The sequence below is a fragment of the Eulemur rufifrons genome, chromosome 18 (genome assembly GCF_041146395.1).
Source record: "Eulemur rufifrons isolate Redbay chromosome 18, OSU_ERuf_1, whole genome shotgun sequence".
NCBI classification, from domain to species: domain Eukaryota; kingdom Metazoa; phylum Chordata; class Mammalia; order Primates; family Lemuridae; genus Eulemur; species Eulemur rufifrons.
The window spans coordinates 13,953,274-13,978,096 of NC_091000.1; the positions used below are offsets into that span (position 1 = coordinate 13,953,274).

The window sequence follows — 24,823 nt, forward strand, 5'->3', positions numbered from 1 at the left end:
GAATAGCTCCACGAAACTGAAAATCTGCAGGGATTTCCAATGTGGGTAGATTGCCATCACATTGGCAATGTAGTCAAAAAAACACCATTACGTTTCGTACTCTGGTTTCTCTTCAGATCGAATAAATCTTTTGTCTTTTACATTTCATAGTGAACATTCTAAGGTGCAGCACCGTGTACTTTGTTATCCTGAGACTGTCCTGTGAGAAGGGTATTGCCATGCATTTCTTGTACTCCCAGACTGGTTCAGTCTGAAATTTCCATACGCCAAGGCAGTTTGAGAAGTGTCCTATTTGGTAACAAGGAAGGCACGGTAAAGACGACTAAAAGAACAAAGGGACAAGACTTTAATTTTATTCTACCCTTCCCTGCTCCAGCCTATTTCTTTGCCCCGGCTGTTACTTGTGCTGCCTACAGCAGTCCTGCTCCTTCAGTTCTTGAGGGGAGAGGTGGTAGGTTATAGTCCTTGTTTTGTCCACAGAGATTAGCAGGGTCTGATAAAGACAAATCTTGTACTTTTATAGCTGTAATTGATGTCATAGTTCAGCCTCAACCCTTTATAGAGGAGGAAACTAAAGCCCATGAGACATACTTAAAAATGTTAAATAAATACATGTATTTTTAAAAAGTCTTAAAGTGATTAAACAATATAGAAGTGAATAAAATAAAAAGTGTACGTTCCCCTTCCCCATTCCATAGAGTTGATCAGCACTTTTCTTTTCAGACATTAGTGTCGCCAATGGGAAACCCTGGGTCCCAAAGATGGTATCACATCTGTTCTGCAACTTGTTTTGCTTTTTTTTTTTTTCTGTTTCCACTTAATATTTCATAAACCTCTTTCCATGTCAGCACATATGCATGACTTAAAAAAAAAAATTCAACTGGGGAAAAACCTCAGGCATGTTTTTTTCTGCACCAAAGCGGCCCTGCAGGGGCTGTGGGCAACTTATACAATAGTAGCTGCCAGCAACTAATCTAATTGAGCAAAATAGGGCCCCAGGGCGTTCTTACTATTTCATCTTCCTTGGCACTTGTTGGTTAGGAGAGGAACACTCCTAGCCTTTGTAGGAAGTATCCAGTGTAGAAAAAGGAATCAGAGCCAGGATTGGGCACTTCTGCCTGGGAGAGAGAAATTGGTCGTCTCTTGGAACACAGTCGCGGGCAGAATTCGAGCATCCTTCTCTCTGTCCTCGCCTTTCCTCCTGCAGGCTCCGCAACTGCAGTCTGCTCGTGAAACCCTCCTCTCCAGCAGCCACAGCTCCACCCTTTCTCAAACCCTCCCCTGTCCTCTCCTACCGGCCCCTTCTTATTCCCTTAAGTCGCTGGCTTTCCTTGATCTGGAAGGTATTTTGGAAAAATATCTGGATCAGAACAACCTCACTTGGCTCTCCAAGTGTCTCAGTCACCTGGCACAAAAGGTGGTTTAAGGTTGTGTCCCTGAGGCCACTCTAGGTCAAAGTCGCCAGCTGCTCTAAATGACCCTGATGCAGGAGCCAGGACGACCCATCTCCCAGCGGGCAGCCAGTCCCGGCCGAGTACCGCAGCGCCGGGCTAGAGCAACAGTGCGAGGTTAGAGCTCCAAAGCCGAATGTCAAACCAAACCTCTTCATTTCAGCCAAATTCGCGCTGGCCAAATTCGTCACCCCCACCCCGCTCTCCCCCCACTCCCATCCCCCTACCCAGCAGTGGGGTCCCATAACCCAAGCGTGGGTGGTCCCAGGGCGCCCGAAGATGCCGAAGTGACCAGTTCCAATGTCCTCTCCATCCTGAGGGTGCCCGAAATGTAACGTCCCTTCTCCCCATGCCACTCTGGGCGTCCTCTCGTGCACTCAGAACCCCTGCAGGGCCCCGACGCAGTTCTCCGGGGTTTCGCTTTCGGCTTGCGGGCAGCGGCGGCGCGTGCACGGCGCAGGTTCCCCGCGCACCAGCGGCCGCCGCGGACCCGTCCCGAGGGCGCGGGCGGAGGAAGAAGGGAGCGGCCGGCGCCGCCTCTCGCCACCCCCGCCGCGGACGTGCAGACTGGCACCGGCCCGGACCCCGCCGGCCGAGCGCAGCGAGCCGCTGCCGACATGATGGGGCTCTGGCTGGGGCTGGTCGGGCAGAAGCTGCTGCTCTGGGGCGCGGCGAGCGCCGTCTCCCTGGCCGGCGCCACCCTCGTCCTGAGCCTCCTGCGGATGCTGGCGAGCTACGCGCGGAAATGGCAGCAGATGAGGCCCATCCCCACGGTCGCTCGCGCCTACCCCATAGTGGGACACGCGCTGATGATGAAGCCCGACGGGCAAGGTAGGGACAGCGCCCCCTCGCAGGCGCCCCTCCTGAGGCCACACACGCGGTCCGCACCGCCCCCGCCCATTTGTCTGGAACCCCAGGACCCCAGGCGCTGGCTGTTAGCGGAGAGAAGAATCTGTCGCTCGGTAGAGAATGGATTCCCAGTTGAACCCAGTTTTTCCCTTTGACACCTGCTGACATCACTAGTAGCCCCCATCCCGTAAAGGACATTTGCTTTGTGTACGACACAGAATGCAGTATTTCCAAACTCCTGCCCTCTGCTTTTTCTCTTCTATTCCCACCTCGTAGCTGCTGAGCTCTCAAAACCCCGTCTGTCTTTTCTCCTGTCTTGGCTTGTGAAGCGCGAAGAATTTAAACTCTCTTGGAACACAGCAAATCCTTTAAAACTTAGTGCTGCCCTCCTCTGTCTCTCACTTTGAAAAATAAGAGATCAGAGAGTCATTTGATGCTCCCCGCCCCAGCATCACAAGAATAGACCATTATTTTTGTTGCTTCTTGAACTTCCTATTTTAACCTTTTTAAGGAGGTTGAATAATAACAGCTAATAAACTGTGATGACAGGGCTTTCAGATAAACTTATATGGCAAGTTTCAAAAGCCTTATTTATCAAAGAGTGCATTTTTTATTGAGATCATCTTTTAAAAAGAGACTTATGTTTTGTTGATAAGAAAAAAAAAATCACTTTACATTTGAAAGCTCTCAAAAGTACCTGGTATTTGCAATCCCCAGTTAGGAAGGGTGAATTAGATCTTAGCACTTTATTTTCATGGGTGTGTGAGTTGAGATATCCAGAACTGAAAAGATTTGCCCAACATAACATATTTTAAAATGAGCCCTGGCCTGGCAAGGTGGCTCACGCTTGTCGTCCTAGCACTCTGGGAGGCCGAGGCAGGAGGATCACTTTAGCCCAGGAATCTGAGGTTGCAGTTAGCTATGATGATGCCACTGCACACTACCCTGGGTGACAGAGCGAGACTGTCTCAAAAAAAAAAAAAAAAAAAAAAAAAAAAAAAAAAACAGGCCCAGATCAGAACCCAGTTCTTCCTGGGATCGTTAATAATCATTTTACAGGCTGAGCACTAACTCCAAAGCTTGAAGGATTATTTCATTTTCATCTCTGTTTCCACAAATAAAAATAACACTGTCACTTCAACTTCATAGGAATAAGTTGAGGCCTCATGGGGAATGTTTACAAAAATATTGAAACTATTTTCTGGCAGAAAAAATAATCCAAGTAAACATTTTACTAACCAAATATCAACATGACTGGTGTTACAAGTAATCCAACAGTTAGATACGAAAATCACATTGGTAAAAATCATATTGGTTAATACTAAAAGCAGAACTAGCCATCTAAAATCTTATGATATTAAAAATAATTGTGTAGATTTCACCCCCCACCCCTTACTCTTGGAAAGTGATATACTTAAGAAGTCTCATCATATTCTTTTGGGGATTCCAAGAATTAAAATCTCTGGTGAATAAGTCCTGTTTCAAAACAAACTGTGAGCTGATTGGACTTTTTTAAAGTAATTCTCCTTGGAGTTACTTTCTGAGTGAAGAGAATGACAATATTCTGTCTTTTACAAAGGGACATTTTATTCCATCAACAAGTGCTGGATTTTGGCATCATTAAAACCATGGTTCAATTTCCAGCTTTGTAACCAAGTTGTTTGAGAAGTTGTTTAAAACACTCTAAGTTAGAGATTTTTTTTTTTCGCCTCTTTACTTGTAAAAGTAACTATATTACACAGTTATTTAAAGAATTAAATTTAATGCATGCAAAGTTTCTAGATCACTTGGTTAGAATAAGTTCTTTAATTGTCAATCAGGCATTTGTTGAAGCCCTGCTTTGTGTTTAGCATTGAGCTCAGCAAAGTTGGAGATATCAGAATAAGATATAGTCCTTATTCTCAGTAACCCTGTCTTTTATATACAAAGGACTATGCCTTTCATTCTCTAATGTCCAAAGTCTAGCCTCAGTGATCTTACCTTGAGCAGTGCGGTTCACTTCCAATTGGCCTCTAAACCCCGATCTCATGTTTTCCAGAGACACACAACGGTGTCTTCCCCAGCTGATCCCAGCTCTTGGACCTGATACCTTCAAACCATCGATTCAGACCTCCCTGTCCCCTCTGTCAGACAAGACCAGGGCAGGCAATATATAATATTAGCATGAAGCAGGATTTTTTGATACTGGCGATTTGACCCAGCCTTTTCACAGCAATTTTGACAGCTGTTTTATCTGAGAGACATTCTTCAATCTTGGTACACCACTTACTAGCTCTGAGATATTGGGCAATGATTAGAAAAAGAGTGCATATTTCAGTACATCAAAACCTAATAATACTTATTCCATTATAGCTAACATTCATTATATATTTATTTGCTGTGGCAAATACTATTTTGAAATAATTTTAGACCTACCAAAAAGTTGCAATAATAGCATAGAGAGTTCCATACTTTATATGCCCCCTACCCAGCTTCCTGTAATGGTAACACATTACATAATTAGTATCTTTATCAAAATGAAAAAATGAACATCTGTACAATTCATTCACAAAATTCTTGTCTTGATTGAATTTTAATATTTTTCTCCCAGAATTTTTTCAGCAGCTAATTCAGTACACAGAAGAATACCGCCATGTGCCACTACTGAAGCTCTGGGTTGGGCCAGTGCCAATGGTGGTCCTTTATAATGCAGAAAATGTGGAGGTGAGTATGTGCTAAATATGAGTAATATTGCTCTGTATATTTGATAGTGTGAGAACCTTATCAGAATAAATATAATAAATGTGTCCTTATACTTCATTTAATTCAGTGCAAACAGCACTCCATTAAATACTTTAGGCTACATATATATGGTGCCATGTGATGCTTTCCAGATGTAATCTGAATCCTGAGAGCCTAACCCCCTCCAGATATAAGTGCACATTTGCTTTCAGGTCTCAATATATTTGTTCTCCTTTTGGGGGAAGTCTACAGAAGGATATAGTTTTTTAGAACCATAAATAGATTATTCCACAAGGTGAGCACTTATTATCTACCAGACACTGTAGGACTTTAGAAATATAAGACTAATAAAATGGATGTTTCCTTCAAGGTGTTCAGGGTCTTATATGGATGATAAATTCATGATTCCAAATTTAAAAGAGAATGCTAATCTGATATTTATAGGGTAGATGTTATTAATCCATGCTGTTGAAATTAGTCCTCAAAAAGTATGTAGATCTTTTACTTATAGCGGTGACACTGGGAAAATTATCTTGTGGTGTGAAGAGAAAAGGACTTGGATCAGGAGGTAAAAATGGGATAAACAGAGCTTCTCTTCATGGAACAAAATTAAAAAGAGAATTTCCCAAGTGAGAATGCTTTCTTGTTGTTGTGGCAAAAATGTTGGAGTTTCTCTTGTACCACTCTCCAGAATGCTGGTTCAGAGAAGACAATGAGGGGACCCACATGGGATTTCAGCCACAGTTGACTTAGTACAAGTGGGTTTGATGTATGCAGGTAGAGATCTGTCCAGAGCAGGAGACTCGAGCAAGAAGCTTAGCGAGACTCTGCTCAATCCTAGACACTCATCCCTCTCCTACTTCACTCTAATGCTATGTGATCCAATTACATGCATAGCTTCCAATGTCACCTATATACTGGTGACAGTCACATAGGTGTCTCTAGCTCAAGCCTTACCCTGAGCTTCACACTTCTTTCAGACCACAAAAACTGGAAGACTTCAAAGTCAATATACCTGAAAACACACGCATGATTCCCGCCTTCCCAGATGTGCTCATCCCCCAGGTTCACCTGGTCCCTCCTCGCCTCCCCTCACCCTCATTGAATGAGTCCACCTGGTTCCTAGTTCATGGCAGGAACCAGAGAATCATCTTGGGCATTTTTGTTTCCCTCAACTCTGTTTGGTACCCAAGACAGTTATATGTTCAAAACTCTAGTTGAATTTCTTTGAGGCACAGGAATGAAAATGAACCACCGAGAAAATAAAGGCTATGAAATGATGCCTTTAAACGTAGTTGTGTTCTAGCCAGGTGTTCCTATAATTGAAGTTATTTTGATGTCTATATAGTTCTCAAATATTTTTTTCTCTTCCTAAGGTACTTTTAACTAGTTCAAAGCAAATTGACAAATCCTCTGTGTACAAGTTCCTAGAACCATGGCTTGGCCTAGGACTTCTTACAAGGTATGTCTGTGTAAATTTGTGAAGCTGTCTTATAGAAAGGGTTCCTCCTATATATAACTTGTTTCAGAAATTGACATGAGGTAGTTTTTTTTGTTTTTCTCTAGCGAGCCTGTGCTCTCAGGAAGGAGGAGAAAGGCGGAAAAACAGGTCTAACTAACAGTGGGCCTTTGCCAGACAAGAGTCCAGGTGTATGCAGTCCAGGTGCGGGCAGATCTCTAGCTGTGGAATTCAGTGCCTAGGTCCAGTGTTCCAAGAATTACGAGGTCCTGATATAAAAGGAATAGAGCAAAGGAATGTGTGGAGCAGGAAAATCTAATCAAGAAGCACAGTGACTGCAGTCCTTGAGCTGGCATCCAGAGATAGGACTCCATCCTCTGAGAGAGGACTCAGCAAGAGGAAGGCAGGAGCCCTGCAGGGACTTTGGAGAAATCAAGCCCAGCAGAGGGCAAGATAGAATCATACAGTGTGTGGATCATGAGAGGAGGACGGGATTGATAGAGAAGAGAAAATAATTCTTATTTTTACAAACACAGAACTTAAAAATTGAGAAAAATTCTTAAAATTTTCAATTTTATGAATGCTATTTTAAATATTAAATATGAGTATTAAAGAACAATGCCAAAAATATTTGTATTTTGTAACTATAATGAATTTATATATATATTAGTACATATAATCTCTCTTTGTAATTCTGTCCAAAGCATTTGAGAATCTGTAGATTAAGCTGTTAAGCTGTTTCGAGAGAATTTTGTTGATTTGGCTTGATTTATGCTTTATTTGTTTTGGATGTTACTTCTCTTTTTTTTGTAACCATGTGTTATGTTTCTAGTACTGGAAACAAGTGGCGCTCCAGGAGAAAAATGTTAACACCCACTTTCCATTTTACTATTCTGGAAGATTTCTTAGATATCATGAATGAACAAGCAAATATATTGGTTAATAAGCTTGAAAAACATGTTAACCAAGAGGCATTTAACTGCTTTTTTTACATCACTCTTTGTGCCTTAGATATAATCTGTGGTAAGTCTCATCGATTTGTTTCTACATTTATGGTGTAAAGATAAAATGGCCCAAATGGTAAATCACATTCTGTCAGAGAGGCGGTTGAGGGGATTAGAAAGGACAGTGGATTCTTCTAGGTGGTTCTACTGCTACATTAGCCTCCCAAGAAGCAGCGGCCACTCCAAGGGCTCTGAGCGGAGCAGTCACAGAGTCAACTTCCCAGGAAGGGGACAGGGAAGAAAGAACAGGAACAGGTGGTAGAAGAAGCAGAAGAAACAAGAGAAGACAGGAAAGGTAGAAAGAATGATTCTAAAATATATAAAAACAGAATAGGATTTACATCTTCTTTAGTGTCTGCCACTGCAAAATAAACACAAGCTATGTGGATTGAATGTTTGCTTCTCATCCTGTTTTATAGAAACGGCTATGGGGAAGAATATTGGTGCTCAAAGTAATGGTGACTCCGAGTATGTCCGTTCAGTTTATAGGTAAATAGAGTCCTTTTAATTATTTTTAAAATTAGTATTGCTTCAAGCTTTAAAAATCATTGCTAATAATTTGTCTGTTGTATCTTTTTTATTGTTTCAAATTGAAATGTTACGCTAAAAGTTAACCGTACTGTTTAAGCATGTATTTAAGTGGCAGGGGAATGGCTGTGTAAGTTAGGGCAAATCCAGATTATGCGGTAATTTAAAATGGTTATTTTCTAATATATTGAGATTACATTATAATGTGCATAATGATGCTTACATTATGATGCTAAGTGATGCTTATACAAATAAAAGATATAAATGCTTTTGTAGTATGATAGCCATTACAATACGAAAAAATTATTCATAGAAAGAAAAAACTAGAAGCTACTATACCAAAATGTTAGCAGTAGTTACCATTGTTTTGTGTGTGTGCTTCTCTTTCTTGTGTTTTGTTTCTGTTGTTATTTATTCTCATTTTCCATATTTTCTGCACTGAGTAGGCATTGTTTTTGTAATGGAAACCCATCAATTTACTTTAAAATTGCTTACAATTATTCCATTAGTAAGAGACAGGGCAAGGATTTGATTTGATGGATCCTATGTAAGTCCACTGCTCAGTTCATTTCATTTTAACAAATACTTATTGAGCATCTATAATCGTCCAATCACTGACTGGTTTTATAGTAGTACGCAAAACAGAATAGCATGGGAGACAGGCATTGGGCAAAGACATACAAACGTATGAATCGTAATCATTGCTTAGAAGGGAAAGCTCAAGTTGATATGAGAAAAGAAAACAGAAATGTTTTACAGAATGAGTGGACAGGAAAGGCCTTTCTGAAGCATTGGCACCTAAGCTGGTCCTGAAGGAGGAGGCCCTGTCGAAATCTTTCTGCTGTACACTGGGGATGGAATGAGAGGGAGGTGCTCCGGACAGCCATCTGACAAATGGTATTTAGTGAACACTTTCTTCTAGAAGAAGGCAGCCAGTGGTTTTCTGTCACTCCAGAGGAGTGATCAAACACATGAGTGGATCTTAAAAAGAAACAGATTTCATCTCAATCTTTGGTACCAAAGCCCCAGACAGTCTTGGGGAGTTGGAAACTCGCCCTGGAGAAATAGAGGCAGGAGACCAGATGGCTAGTAAGGATGTTTTATAATGAATTCTTCACTCCTCTAAAGAATCCATTATTTTTTAAGCTTTGCTGGTTGTATAAGAGCCCGTGCCTGCATTTTTGAGGATAAATCATGGAGCTGTTAATGGCCTCTAAGACTAATCACCATCATTTCCACAGTTACCTTCATCAAGCCCAGGTACCAAATAGGTGCTCAAGAAATAATACACATTTCTGATTTTACAGTTGATGTATTTTTATCCTACTTGTAGGATGAGTGATTTGATATTCCGAAGAATGAAAATGCCCTGGCTTTGGCTTGAGTCTTGGTACCTTGTGTTTAAGGAAGGATGGGAACACAAGAAGGGCCTTAAGATCCTACATACTTTTACCAACAACGTAAGTCCTTGATTTTTTTTTATTGTGGTGACATATACATAACATATTTTCCATTATAACCATTCTAAGTATACAGTTTGGTGACGTTAAGGACATTCACAATGTCCTGCAACCACCGCCACCGTTCATTTCCAGAACTTTCGGTAAGTCCATGATTTATATGTTTTGTTAACATACCCAATATAGGACCATGGAGCCTGTGTCTCAGCAAATAAAAGTTGAATTGAATAATAATGGGAAAAAAGTGGTCAGCATGATTATATTTAACTTATGTATTTAATTAATATTAATTAAGCACTTGCTAAGTGCTAAACGCCATACCAAATATTGGAAATATAATAAGACACATATGTGTGTTCTCTGCCTGAAAGGAGTTTATTCTAGTAGGGGAGGTTATCTGAAAATAAATAATTACAAAATGTGACGTGAGCTATGAGCACTTACTGACAAGTAGGGTGTTGTGTTAAAAGAATAAAGACAAAGGATCTGTGTTTAAGAGAAAATATTTGGCTTAGGCAGTAATTTTCAAAAGCAAAAAGCATTTAGGGCAGTATCTTAACTTAGAAAAGATTAAAATTAGCTAGATATTATAGTTTTAGTTCCATTTCAGAAATAACTAGGAGATAGTGATGTTGTTTTGAATATAGGATGTCAATCTTTGTGTTAAAGATGTGTTTATGAGAAAGCAAGATTTAACTGAAATACACATCAAATTATAATTTAAATGTACTTTAGAAAGTGCCTATTTAAATATAGTCTTTCTTTGCTTTAAATTTTGGCATTAATTCCTTATGGGAGAGGTACATCCTACCACCAACAGATCAGATGATTATTTATTCAGTAGATGTTAGATGAATGAGATGTTGGCTTGAGCTGGCCACAGTGGAAGACAGAGTAATCTGCTGGTCATAAGAGAATAGCCAGTAGGTTGTATTTTAGAATTGTATTTTCCTTACATCTTACGCATTAATATCAGTACCCATAATTAATGACTTCCAGATTGGATGGAAAATATTATTCATTTAGTAAATATTGAAAGTTGCATACCGAGCCCTAGACACTAGGAGTTCCACCAAGAATAAAAGAAGAGACACGGTGTTTTGCCCTCAAAGAGCTTAGAATCTATTCGTATAAGCCTCTTAGTAGCAGGTTTGGTCAATTGCCGGATAGGAAAAGAAAATTGAAATGTATAACCAAATTAAGTTTATGGGCTTTAATTATTTTATTTATTCAAGAAATATCTAATGGGCATTCTTAAAATGCCAAGCAGTGCTCTAGAGGTTGGAAATATATCAAAGAACAAAAAAAAAAAAATTTGCTCCCACATGGATGGCAGCATTTGAGTTGGAGGAGAAAGATACTGAACAATAATTATAATGCAGTAGAATAATAATAAGCATAATATAAAATAAGTATAATATAATGTCAGGTGGTAAGTGAAATGGAGCAAAATAAAGTAGGGCTAGAAGCTCGCAAGTGCTAGGGACGAGGGTGGCAGTGATGAAGGAGGGTCTCTCCCTCATGGTGTCACAATGAGCAGAGACGTGAAGGGAGGGAGGGACCCAGCCACATGGGCGTCTGAGGAAAGAGGATTCTAGGTGTTAGGGTGGAAAACCTAATAGGTGCTCGTGGCATGGGTGGAGAAAGATTTCTTATGCAGAGATTAAGATATAAAATTTAAAAAGTTTATTTTATCTTCTTAGAAGAGAGAGAGAGAGAGTGGAAAGACAGGGGGAAGACAGAGAGCAGGGAGATGGCGTGGCATCCCAAAGAAAAAGAAGGGAGATGCCAGGAGTGAGGCCAAGTGGCTTGCTGATTTTAAGGGGACAAAGAACAAAATGGCGACGGCTGTCAGTTGATAACAAAAGCGGCAGCAGACAGATAACAAAAACTGCACGGATGTCAAAGTCCAAGACTTGGTTTCCTGCCCTTCCTGGGAGAAGGGATTATCACAGGAGATATGGCTGAGGCTGCAGCTCCTTCTCCTGCTGTTTTCTCAGGAACTCTGTAAAAGCAGATTCTCAAAAAAACAATTTTGAAAGAGAGAGACTTACATCTCTTTTCCGTCCGTCCATTGGGCTCCTTCCAGAAGTTGTGCAAAACAGAACTCCTGCAGGGTGCCTGTGAGCGAGAGAGCTCACAGGACTGATCTTTAACCGTTCCTGGGGAAACTGTGGGAGTGGGCATTCTCGGGTTATTTTCGCAAGGCGGCCCCCTTTGCCAGGCAGAAGACTCACAACCATACAGGGCGAAGGGACTAATCAACTGCTGTTTCTTTTCTCCAACACAATATGTAATTAAGAGTGATCTATAATTAGTCCATTATACGATGACTGCATTCTCTCTGCCATGTAAACTTTTTCTCATTAGCTCATTCGAATCTCTAAAGTACTATTCAGGAGACTATGATTCTATTCCCATGTTGGAAAGACTGCGAAAAATAGCCCTTAAAAATTATGAATTTGTTTGACATTAAATTTGTTTTTTAAAGTTTCACCAAATAATACCCTAAATACTAACAGGAGGCTTTCCTGTATTTTCACAAGAGCCTACATTGTTGTTAAAATGGAAAGGTTTAGAAAAAATAAGTTAAAGAAGTGGCATATTTTCATAGGAAAGTATGTTAGTAGGCCGTGTTGAAATCCAAACCAAAGCATGTGACTGTCCTTTAAATCATACAGGTCATCGCTGAACGGGCCAATGAAATAAAGGCATATGAAGAAGGTAAAGGTGATGACAAGGGCTCTGTCCCCTCCAAAAATAAACGCAGGGCTTTTCTGGACTTGCTTTTAAGTGTGACCGATGAGGATGGAAACAAGCTAAGTCAGGAAGCTATCCGGGAGGAAGTCGACACCTTCATGTTTGAGGTATTCTGTCATTGTTACCTTGTTTTCAGATGTCATTAAACAAATTCCAGTGGTTTTTAGGATCTTTAGCATTATTTTTAAAAATTTAATCAAATTTTAAAGTAGTTTAATATAACTTAAGGAAGATTCATTATATTTTAATTAGAAATTGTAAAATTTAAGAAACTGATTAAGTACCACTTCCTTCTTCAGAAAACAATTTGACTAGTGGTGGGTATAGCAGTGGGCACATTCTTTCCTCAAGAAAACCTACGATTCATCAGACTTTTCCCAAGCAGAAGAGCAGCCAGAAATTGCTCTCAGTTCTCCATATTGCTTCATGCTTCCTTTCGGCCTCCCAAACCCACAAGTCCACTTCCTCATCACCTCCTTCTTGAAGTTCTAGCAAATGAGCACATAGCCAGTGCTGTGAGCTGCTCTAGCTAAAGAGGATAGTAAGAGCCCTCCAAGAGTTTAACCAGTTGATGCTTCTAAAGGCAATTCTGATGTTCAAATTAAAAATATATATATGAAGTGCTTTTTACAAAGATAACCTAAATATTATATTGAATATTACAGAGAGTGAATCTCTCTATATGTAAATTGCAAAATAAAGAAAAAAATGGTTTTTAAAAGCCCCATGTGGTAATCTCCTCCAAGCAAACCAAAAAAGGCATCTGAGTTTCCAATGCACACTAAACACGCGTCAGCTGGGCTCCCACATTCTTCCCTGCAGAGGAAGGCTCTAAGGCACAGTAGAAGAAAGCCACGTTAAGGGTCTGCAGACCTGAGTTCTAGCTCTGGCTCTGTGCTGATTAGCCATGTGGGATGGTTCCAGTCACTCCAGTTCTCTGTCACAATTTCCCCATGTATGAAAGAGAGAGACGGACTGGATCGATGGTTTTCTGGATTAATGGTTTTAGACTGTGTTTTGAAGCAGAGCACTTTCCTGAAAAGAAACCTTAAGCAAAAACAAAGAGACATCTAAATGAGCTGAAAAGTAGAGAGGTGTGAAGTCTGGGCTCTGGGACTGAATCCCAGCTCTAACATGTATTAGAAGTGTGACCTCAGACACCTCATCTATCCTTTCTGGGCCTCAGCATTCTTGTGTTAATAGCACAGGATTCGTGGAATAGTTATGATTAGTTTTGTTAAAGTGCACCAGGAATCGTGCCCAGCACATAAGCAGCACGCAGCAGATGTTGGCTATTGCTATTTGGTGTTGAAGTGGACATCGCATCAGCACCCTGCCCATGTACACACACGCACACTCAGACATACACACACCCACACACCCACACTCAGACATACACACACCCACACACCCACCTGCAAACGTGCACATATACACACTATCATACAGATGTGCGCCTGCATGCACACACACACATCTTTCTCCCACCAGTAACTGCTTACTCTCGTCAAAAAAACGATCTCGGACTAATGATCTTTTTATTCTAGCTCTAATAGTCTTTGAAATTCTAATTCTTTTCTTCTTTGCGTTGAATGGGAGGCAGACCATGTATAACAATAATATTGTGACTTTCTCCATGACATGGATGCAGGCTATTAACTGATGCCTCTTTCAAGCCCCAGGGTCCAGCCACTGGCTATTAAGGTTCTCACCCCAGTGTGTTTCCATAAACTCTGTGGTTGATATTTGCTTCATCCTGCCTGCTGCTGATAGCAGACAATGAAATAGGAAGTTCAGCAGACTTCTTCTCTGACACATTGGCTCCCACTCACAAGTTCAAGAAACGCTATTAAAACTGTTTAGCAAGAGTACATCCTTACATGACTCAGGAGACAACGGAGCAAAATGGGCTGGGCCCTGTCTGGAGTCCAGTAGTTTCTGTAACTGCAAGTGTAAGGAAATACAATGAGGTACCAATATCAGAGATTTGTAGACTATATATATTTTTAAATTTCAGAATAGGCCTCAAGCAATCCAATTTAGGAGCTGTTTTATAAAACAAGTACTTGTACCACGCAGGGAAAACAGAAGGGTCAGATCTTCTCTATAGGAGTTAATTTATCTTCTCTCTTTTTGTCCTTAAAATCTTACTCCAAGAGGGATTTATTATTGATGGTCTAGATGAATTTTTTTCCTGCATAATTCACTATTTTTGCACATGGAAATGTGCTAGTGAGATGAGGATAGGAGATAAGAGGTGACGCCTAAAACATTGAATGGGCAGAGAACAACGTTGTCCGGGACGTTGACATCGGTGTTAGAGGTGGTCTCCCTAGTGCAGGCCACTCACCATTGTGGAGGGGAATAGTGTGGGCTCTGCTTTGTCATCTTTGTCATCAGACACTCCGGGGGTTCAGTTCCTGCCCCTGCCTCCTACTCAGCTGTCTGGTGCAGGTGAAGTTATTTAACCTTTTTATTGCCTCTGTTTTTAATGTAAAATGTAAATAACAGTGATGAGTTTTTGTGAAGATTCATTGAGTCGGTTTCTGCAAAGCACTTAGTGTTTTGCCTAAAAGTCAGCAAGTATTAAATGAGGCTATTTATCAACCTCTTGATGCAGAGGATGTTTTTCAGAACCACATATATACCCCCTGGTGTCTGCCGTCAACAGGAAAGCCTTCCTTTCAAATGGGGGAGGGCAGAGAGGTACACATCTGACAAGGTAGTTCATGAAAGGCAGACGTCTTTTTACCTTCAAAAGGTCTGGCTCATCTAGTTCCCTTGGAATGTCCTTTATTAACACTGCCCAGCCACTTCCTGCCAGGTGTGCCACACACTGTGGCATTGAAATGTCATCTCTAAGCACAAACCTCTACTTTTCAGGAACTGCTTGGCTGGTTTCTCACAGAGGGAAGATGCCGTGCGGAATTCATTTGTTATGTTCTGCAGTCTCGTTGCAGCTGTCAGGGCTCACAGTTCAAAGTAGAGTTATTATAGTCACTCCTAGTCTTCTCACTATAACTCTACTTTTTAAGCTTTCGTTTTTCTTCCATTTGTAGGGCCACGATACAACTGCAGCTGCAATAAACTGGTCCTTATACCTATTGGGTTCTAATCCAGAAGTCCAGAAAAAAGTGGACAGAGAGTTGGATGAAGTGTTTGGTAAGTTTGGCCCCTTCACTAGTTATATTGCAGGTGCTAAGTCCACTGAGACAGGTGTCATTCTTGCTCAGGAAGGCGTTGCAGTCGGACCTGTCCTAAAGACAGTGTCATGAGCAGGAAGCATCCCATGTGGGATCCTTTGCTCCCATACAGCGTCCCTTCCAGGGCCTATGGCCTTTGGAAGCCTCATCCATTCACACACAGGCATTTGCCACTCTCCTGGTGTGGGCTGCCCTGGCCCAGATGCTGGGGATGCCCAGAACCATGTTACTGTCCTCAAGGGTCTACCTGCTTCCTTCCTGGGTGGAACAGACACGTACATAAAATGTTGGGTCATGGCTGTGCACTTGAGTGATGTGAGGGAAGATGCTATTTGGGAGCACGGAAGAGTAGGTGAAGCTGTTTAGAGGGGCGAAGGAAAGCTGCTTCATATAGGACTGCCTCTGACCACAAAGGAGGGAAAAGATGGGTTGTGCTGGTAGGAGATAAATTTCCATTATAGCACAAGCAACCTGGAGGTAAGGAGTCCTAGGATGATGTCAGTAGGGATGTCCCAGCGTCCCAGTCTTGCTGTTTTTTTTTTTCTCTCTGTCATCTCTGCTATTTTGGCTTTTGTTTTCTTGATTGATGTTCCACACAGCATGTTCATCTTCAAAGTAAGAAGAAAGGGGGTGTAGGAAGGAAGGATATATTAGTTTCCTGCAGCTGCTGTAACTAATTCCACAAACTGGGAGGTTTAAAGCAACAGAAACTTATGCTCTCACAGTTCTGGATACCAGAAGTCCACAATCAGCCACACTGAGCCTAAATGAACATGTTGGCAGAGCTGCATTCCTCTGGAAAAATCCATTCCTTGCCTCTTGAGCTTCTGGTGGCTGCCAGCATTCCTTAGCTTGTAGGTGTATCCCTGAAATCCCTGTGTTTGATTGCATTCTCTCGTGTGTGTGTGTGTGTGTGTGTGTGTGTGTCTTCCTTTCTCTAACAAGGATACTTGAGATGGCATTCAGGGCCCATCTGGATGATCTCCCTACTTTCAGATCCTTAATTTAATAAAATCTGCAAAGACCCCCTTTTTTTTTTCAAAATAAGGTAACATTTATAGGTTCCAGGGATTGGGACCTGATATTTTTTGGAAACCACTATCGGCATACCAGCAAGGGGCTACTATCAACTTTATCCCTTTTAAAATTGCATGTCACATGGCGCCCCATTGCTGGAAGGTGAAAAGGAAAAAAGTTGGGTTAGCCAAGCAATGAGGTGGTATCTCATGCAGTTTTATAGAGGAAAAAAAGTGGGGAACAAAAAATGTTGGAGAGAAAAATCATTGTAGAAAGAGAGGAACCAGATGAAACATGGTGCAGAAGTGGAAATTTTCTGGTTTGGAGGGCAATGGTGAACAGGGAGAGACAGCAGGAATTCATGTCTCATCCACTGAGAGATGAGGTTGGAAAAGCAGCTTCGAGTTCAGATTGTTCGTGGATTGGAATTTCATATCAAGAGGTTAAATTTTATTTTGTAGAATGGAGACGATCTAAACTTTCAGGCTTTGTTTCTGTAGTCATTTTATTCTTTCCATGTTGATTTTAATTTCTCTCACATTGTGTCAGGTGGATAAATTCTATCTTCTAAAAGCTTATAAGTTCTTCTGGAGTAGGTTCACATTTTTCGTATCCTCCGCAATCTCCGGTTCATTTCTGGTTTCACAAATGCTTTTGATCCCCCATAATGAGTGACACAATCATTATTGCTAGAACCTTTGTCCTGCTGCTCCTCGTGGTTCCTGCTCCTTGTGCCTCACTTCTTATACTCTCAATATTAGTTCTAAAATTTTTGAGCAACTAATTTTTGGGTAGTGACTTGTAAGTATCAATTCCTTTTGTTAGTTTTTTAAGCTGAGTTAAATGTCACATGACATAAAATTGACCACTTTAAAGCGTACAATGCAGTGACATTTAGTGCATTCACAGTGTTGTGCAACTATCACCTCTACCCAATCCCAAAACATTTTCAGCACCCAGAAAGGAAACTGGACCATGAAGCAGACACTTTTCATTCCTCCTTCCCCGAGGGCAGGTAGCACTAATTTACTTACTGTCCGTCTGGATTTGCCTAGTCCAAGTACTTCCTATAAATGGAATCATACCATATATGACCTTTGGTGTCTAGTTTCTTTTACTCAGCATATTATCTCTTTTTTTTTGATTATCGTAACATTAAATTTTCTTCTTTTATGTCTCTACTGCCTGGATAGTTCTTTCATTGTCATCCTATATTCTTACTTTAATCAGGGAAGTCTGATCGTCCTACCACCGCAGAGGACCTGAAGAAACTGAAATATCTGGAATGTGTTATTAAGGAGACCCTTCGCCTTTTTCCTTCTGTTCCTTTATTTGCCCGTACTCTTAATGAAGACTGTGTAGTGGGTAAATATTCTATAATTAAAATAGTAGGGAGAGGGAATTTTTTTTTAATGTCTGTCTTGTTCCAGTCTCATGGCATGGCATATTGACTACTTCTTGACAGCGGGTTACCGAGTTCCAAAAGGCACTGAAGCCGTCATCGTTCCCTATGCGTTGCATAGAGATCCCAAATACTTCCCCAGTCCTGAAGAATTCCAGCCCGAACGCTTCTTTCCTGAGAATGCACAAGGACGCCATCCGTACTGCTACGTGCCCTTCTCTGCGGGGCCCAGGAACTGTATAGGTTTGTATCTGTCCGAATTGGTTTGAACATTCAGGCCCCCATGATAGTGGGTTTCTCACCATAATTTCTTTGAGATGTGGTGTGACACTGCCCATATGCAACAACCTTCAAAAAACAGGTTTCCTTTGTCCTGCACTTTACTGTGCATTATAGTTGTAAAATATACGGTTAGAAAGTGTATTAGTTTTCCAGGGCTGTCATAACAAAGTGCCACAGACGGAGAGACTCAAACAACAGAAGTTGATTTTCTGTTGCCCAGAAGTCCAAGATTAAGGTGTCAGCAGGGTTGATTTCTCCCGAAGACTCTCTCCTTGGCTTGTAGATAGACATCTTCTCCCTGTATCTCCATTTGGTCTTTCCTCTGTATGTGTCTGTTCTAATCTTCTCTCCAGTTGGATTGTATTAGTGCCCCCCCCCCAATGACTTAATGACCTCTTTAGAAGCCCTATCTCCAAATACAGTCCCATTCTGAGGGACTGAGGGTCAGGACTTCAACATAGGAATTTGGTGGTGCAGGGTGGGGAGACACAGTTCAGCCCGTAACATAAAGCATCATCAGTTTCATGGCAGAGTTTTAAAATGTTGTAGATTTTGGATTAAAGTAGAATATAATTTATTATGGTAGAAAACTTATTTGTATGGTTAGTTATGTTTAACCTAATTTTTGTGTTTGTTGCTTTTAAGAATTGCATTTTTCACAAACAAAACACATATGACCAGAAGTACTAAAGCAAAGTGAATGCACATCATCATACTATAATTTTGGCTTTAGTATCTCTAGCATTTTATCAACAATTAATATGTAAACGCAGACATTGGTAAAATGAGGCCAGATTTAAATAGATGAATCTGAAGCTTATTTGGGGACTTTATAGTAAATTAAATGAAAGACCCAATAAGAAGCAATCTAGAGTAATGATTCTCAAGCTTGAATGAGCCCAGCATTCATCTGGGATATGGCTAAAATGCAGATTCCCTGGCCCATCCCAGCTCAGATACACTGGGTGGGGGCTGGGAGGGCACACAAGAATCTTCATTTGTAAAAAGCATCCCAGTGATTCTGATTCTCCTACAGCCTACTGTGAGAATATAAAGTTGCTTACTATCTATTTAATATAATAAGGTCTCTTATTTTTCACATTTGAGGTAAATATATAATTAAAGTGATGATATTTACTTTAACTTGAAGGTCAAAAGTTTGCCATAATGGAAGAAAAGACCGTTCTTTCCTGCATCCTGCGGCACTTTTGGGTAGAATCAAACCAGAAAAGAGAAGAACTAGGTCTGGCAGGACAATTGATTCTTCGTCCATGTAATGGCATCTGGATCAAGTTGAAGAGAAGAAATGCAGATGAATCCTAACTATGTTATTGGATTGTGCCTTTATCATGAAAAAGATCTTTCCTTAAGAGATACTTGGCATTTACAATGTATAGATCATGAGCTCAATATTCTTAAATCCCTGGGCTTAATTTTTTCTTGTGTCCACTGATCTTAGGGTCAAATCTACCAGACAGAGAGTTTTTATATTTTCATCACCATCATGGACGTTACACCTGCTCTGGGTCCCAAAAATAGGTAGAATTAACTGAGTTAGTACCCAAATCAACATATAACAAGTCTCGCAACAGAGGGAGCTACAGGCCAATTCAACTTCAATTTATAGACCCAAAGGATATAATCTGATTGAAGTTCCAGAATTTTTTGAAGGCATTCTTCTTGACTCAGGAATGTATATATATATATATATATATATATACATACACACACATACATATATATATAATCTCATGTAATTTGAAAAGCGTGAGTAATTAAATACTTTGAATTAAGGGTGTTAAGTTTTTTAGATTGTATCAGTGGCATCCGTCATGAGAAGAATGTTATAGTACTTTTCAGATTTTATCACCCAGAGCAGAACATTCACAAGTTAACTCATAGGTTCTGTTACACTTTCCCTCTCGACTGTTTGCTTATAGCTTTCATTTCATTCTTTGTAGAATCACAATTATTTTCATAAATCGCATATTATTGGAAGAGATTCCCCCAATCTCTCAAGCACCTTATAGAGTTTGATCATTGGCTTTGGGGCTACAGGGACCGTTGGACTTACCTAATTATGCTCCATAAGGGAATGGAACCAATAAGAAGATATGTTTCTGCCCGAAGTCATTTTATTAGTTGGTGACAGGGCTGAAAATAGATAGATATCTATACTCTAAATCTCTCCACTCTCATTCTGATATACTTTCTACCACAATATGCTATTGCTTTGTGGAACTCAGGTCTATGACTAGGTGTGTCATTAGAACACAGGTCTTCTGCCTCTGATTTGGACACATTTCTTCTGGAATAGTTCCATTGTTAAAGGAAAAAAGAAGCCATTCATCTGTATTCAGTAACCCAGTGATATCTCACTTTTGGGTGAGACCTTTAGTTAATTCAATCCTCCAGAACTTACTTCTTATATCAAGCTAATAACTGACACACATTCGTTGAATTTTAATTCCATAGACAATACCTTTGCTCCCTTAGTGATGTTTAGAAACTTCTTTTAATAATTTAAACAAGATTTTTTTTTTTCAATTTTCCCATGGTAATAGCAGATAGAAGCAACAAGTCAAGAGGGTAGAATATGTATTCTTCTATGGATATCAAAGGAAAAGTTTACAAAACCAAAGCCATTTGTCAAACCATACAGCCTGGGCCATTTAGGGTGGGACCAGCAATTGTACCTACTTAACCATCCCAAAGAGCCCCAGTGCATAAAACCCAGTCCCTAAGCTGATGAGAAAAAGTCAAGGAAGGAGGGTTATACAGTGGGAAAAGATTCCCATCAAATGGTTAATCTTGTTATCTAGAAAATGGATATATGTAGATCTCTTTCTCAGGTGATTTTACATAATTGAAATTGCATTCATGGAATCTGGTATTATTTCTTAATTTTTTGCACTTATATTTAACACTTGACTTTTTTATTTTTTGTGACCCTATATGAGACATGAAATTAAATTTAAAGTAAAACATTGCTTAATGTTACCTTTTGGCCTAAGATCTTCATTTGGTCCCAGAATAATTTGTTAGTCATATTTTAATTGGTAATTCATTTAAATCGTGTCAGAGTAGGAATTGAAAAATTATTTTGTCATGTTCTACAGTATTGAAATGCAGATGCTGATTTTTCAAAATAAGAATATGATCAAATATCTGTGTCCCCATTATTTGTCTTGCTCCTGCTTAAAAGAGGTATCTCAAGAAAAACAAATTACATTTTAAATGTGGGTGCTACATTTTATTCTCAGAATTTATGTCAGTCTGAAACATAGATAACTTTTAAAAATACATCAGTGGGTGGCTGATTCATAATGGGCAATAATAGCACTTTTGAATTGATGTCATCAGTGACACACAGATTTTTTAACAAAAGTGTTCCTGAGCCATTGACATAGACTGATCGTGAATGTCCCTGACTCTGAAGAATACATTAGAGGAGAAGTAGAATCACCAGAGCATTTTACTCAGCTGATAGCAGAAAGCGAAATCTCTTAGGGCTACCCGGGAATCAGCAAAACCCACAAGCATCACTGGGTCCCACAGATTGAAAGTCTAGAAACCGCTCCAGGTGATAGACTGTTGAGCTGGTGCTCTATTTACTCTCACGGACAACTGAAGAATGTCGATTTCTGGACCAACTGTCCTCTCTCACAATTAAGAAACATAGGTCTTCTCTTTGTGCTGGTCACAAAAAGATCGACTTTTATCCTGGAATGTACCTAGAAGATCAAAATTTCTTTCTAGCATCTAATGAGATGCGTGATAGAAACATTGAAAATTTTTTAGTCTGCCTAGAAACCCCCTTATACTAGGAACATCACCCTTTTTATTTTTGTAATTATCCTATGATAAATTCCCCCATTTTCTTCTGTTCTCATTCTTTTGCTTCTCCATCACATACATACTGTACAGATGTGGTTCTAATTGGAGCTGCCATGTTCTTAGGTGATCGCACAAATGGGGTCAAATCAGAGTTCACCCCTTGGGTTTTCCCAGCTGGAAATGAAGAGACATGGTTAATCTCCTTTGGTGGAAACATCAGGTTGTGAGGCTCGAGCTCAATCAGCAGATGAACCTCTGCAGCAGCTGCTAGGAGGGGAAACAAGGGGGATGAACAGAGAAGCAGCAGAGAAGAAACAGAGTCCTGGAGGGGTCTGAGCCCCCTGTTCCAGATGGGGCTGAGGCTCAGCTGCACGTCTGCCCTGCCCACTGTTTCGTTGGCCACCTTACTTTGGAACCCAAGAGCCAGTATATAGCCATTTTGCCTGAGTTGATTGTCTTTCAGTTTATAACCAAAAACGACTTGGTGTTTCTCAGGTCAGCTTCAGGATAAAGAAAGAGCCCTCATTCTTTGGACATGATCTATTTTCTTTGTGCTGGTCAATAACTCTCCCCAAGACTGGATTATCAGCACGTATGTCTACTAGCCATTTAAATGCAATAGCATTTGAGAAAATGCTATTTTCTGTTCTAGATAGAAGGAAAATTAAAGTTACAGGGCTTCATTTTAGAATACAGCCAGATTTAGCCTAACACCTCAGTCTAGTTTCTTGTCCTCACCTTGATGACTCCCCCCACTAATTATCATTTTTCTCCTTTTCTAATTAAACCAGATTCATCAGGTTTTCCTTCTGGCTTGCTGTATTCCAAATTTTAGGGACAGATCTCCCATCTGTAATTACTAACAATGGCATGGTTGCATTTCATCCTCAATTTCTTGTCCAGAAATTCACCAAATAGCTATTTCTTTGGGCCAAATTCAATTTCTGAATTAATTCCAGCCTTTAGCTATTTATCCTGTTCTTTCAATCCTAGGAGATACATTTTTGGCACTTTCTTTCTTCTTCTCATCATTATCTCTCTTTTTCACCCATCACTTTCTTTTTGTTGAGGTCTACATTATTGATCCCTGTCTTTCCTGATACTGGTCAACTTATGTTTCATAGAAATAAAGGTTATACTAAAATAAAACTCAGATTCCTATATGAAAATATTGTGATAACTTATTTTCTTCAATAAGGGACATATAGACAGTACAGAGCTTATCAGGAAGAAAAGTAATCACAATCTTTAGACATGATTGTCTTATCTCTAGAATGTTTTAAGTTTACTTTCAAATTCCATATATAGTTTTAAAATATATGTTTTAGCCCAATGGTAAAGAATATTAGACACAGGAGTCTTTCCCACAGGAATGGGAAAGAGGTTAACTTTTTTTTTTTTTTTTGCTACTTACAAGCTTTACCTCCTTTCTGGCTCAAGTCAATCCCAGTTTTAAGTTTTATGCTTATGGAAATATAGTAAGTTAAGACATTTAAACCACTCAGGCACAATTAAGTTTTTCATACGGCCACATCTTCCCAGGAGTGGGATTGTACTTCAGTCTTTCAAGCTTTCTTTGCCTTACTTAATTATGACTGCTATCAATAATGCTCGATGTTGCAACAAATATTGGTTTGCCACTAGCAAAAGCAATGTTGTTTTTGAAAGCCAAGGACTGTAGTGTCTCATTTTGATGCAATTGGATAGACCCTCAAGAGAACATCTGCTCCCACCATAAAACATTTCAGCAGAACTAGGACCCATCAGGATTAGTCCAACAATCATTTTCAGTGTCATCTAAGACTAGCAGCTTGTAACAGCTTACAAGTGGGATTGTGATATTACTGTGTGAATGGGATGGTCCACAACTGGGATACAAGGACATTCCAGTCCTCAATCTGTTTTTCTTTTTAAAGAACATTTAATTCCTTATTCATTTACTTATTTATTCATCATTTTACTCTTCCATTAAATACATGTCTGCCAAGTACTAGAGACATTCAGGGGTCTGGGGAAAGTCAGTTTATCCAGAGATTCTGGGCAAGCTGTCTGGTGGGGTACATGGGCAGGCTTGTTGGTAGAGTTCTCAGGCAGGCAGGTCCAGAAGCTAGGTTTGGAGGGGTGCCTGGATCTTATGTGTGGGTGTGCCTGGATCCTTGGGGGTTGACCTGGTGCTGGGATAGGCCTTGAGCTTGAGTCTGTAGGGGCCAGACTGATAGAGGGGTCACCTGTCACCTAAGTCTATGGGGATACACCTGTTCTTGAGTCCATGGAGGCTGTCCTGGCACCTGGGTCCACAAAGGCCAGCTGGATCTACAGGGGCCGGCCTGGTGTCTGGGCCCATGGGTACCAACCTAAAGCTTAGGGCTGCTAGAGCTGGTCTGGAGACTGGAGTCATGGAGGCCGGGCTATAGCTGGGGCAGGCCTGGAGTCTAGGTCTTTGGAGACCATCTTGGGGCCTGGAGTCCCAGGGGCTTGCCCAGTCTGGGGCAAGCCTGGGCCTGGGGCCACAGAGGCCGATCTGGCACTGTGGTGGGCTTGGAGGCTAGGTCTGTGGGTGTCAGCATGGTACTTGGGGCTGCAGGTGCTGGGCTGGTGCTGGGATTTAGTGGGATGGGTTTAGTCCTTGAGATGTGTGGGAAAGTTGAGTGTTCACTTCACTCTCTTTCCCCTATGCAGAGGGTATCTGTCTCCATGTTGTACTGCCCAGGCTTGGGGATGGGTGACACTAGTAAGGTGAAACTGTCCTTTCTATACTCTTCAATGCATCTTTTCTTATTTCTGTACTGGAACCAGGTGTTGTAACCTCTCACTTGGATTCCTTAGCTCTTGTGAAGTCATTTTTGTGCA

The 24,823-nt window shown here is 40.6% G+C and overlaps 1 protein-coding gene across 1 annotated transcript; it reads left to right on the forward strand.

Moving 5' to 3' along the window:
- The first annotated feature begins 1,862 nt into the window (after positions 1-1,862).
- On the forward strand, positions 1,863-19,819 carry CYP4V2 (cytochrome P450 family 4 subfamily V member 2). Its single transcript, XM_069493667.1, has 11 exons — positions 1,863-2,282; positions 4,891-5,003; positions 6,398-6,483; positions 7,313-7,503; positions 7,904-7,973; positions 9,346-9,472; positions 12,154-12,339; positions 15,292-15,394; positions 17,683-17,817; positions 17,918-18,097; positions 19,287-19,819. The coding sequence occupies exons 1-11, from the start codon at positions 2,069-2,071 to the stop codon at positions 19,457-19,459; spliced, it is 1,578 nt and encodes a 525-aa protein (XP_069349768.1). The 5' UTR covers positions 1,863-2,068; the 3' UTR covers positions 19,460-19,819.
- The last annotated feature ends 5,004 nt before the right edge of the window (positions 19,820-24,823 follow it).

Bases quoted from the DNA above. Each gene is read 5' to 3' on its own strand.
- CYP4V2 (XM_069493667.1), top strand. From the start codon at position 2,069: ATGATGGGGCTCTGGCTGGGGCTGGTCGGGCAGAAGCTGCTGCTCTGG. The intron at 2,283-4,890 runs GTAGGGACAGCG...TTTTTCTCCCAG, and splicing joins GATGAAGCCCGACGGGCAAG to AATTTTTTCAGCAGCTAATT. The intron at 6,484-7,312 runs GTATGTCTGTGT...TTATGTTTCTAG, and splicing joins GGCCTAGGACTTCTTACAAG to TACTGGAAACAAGTGGCGCT.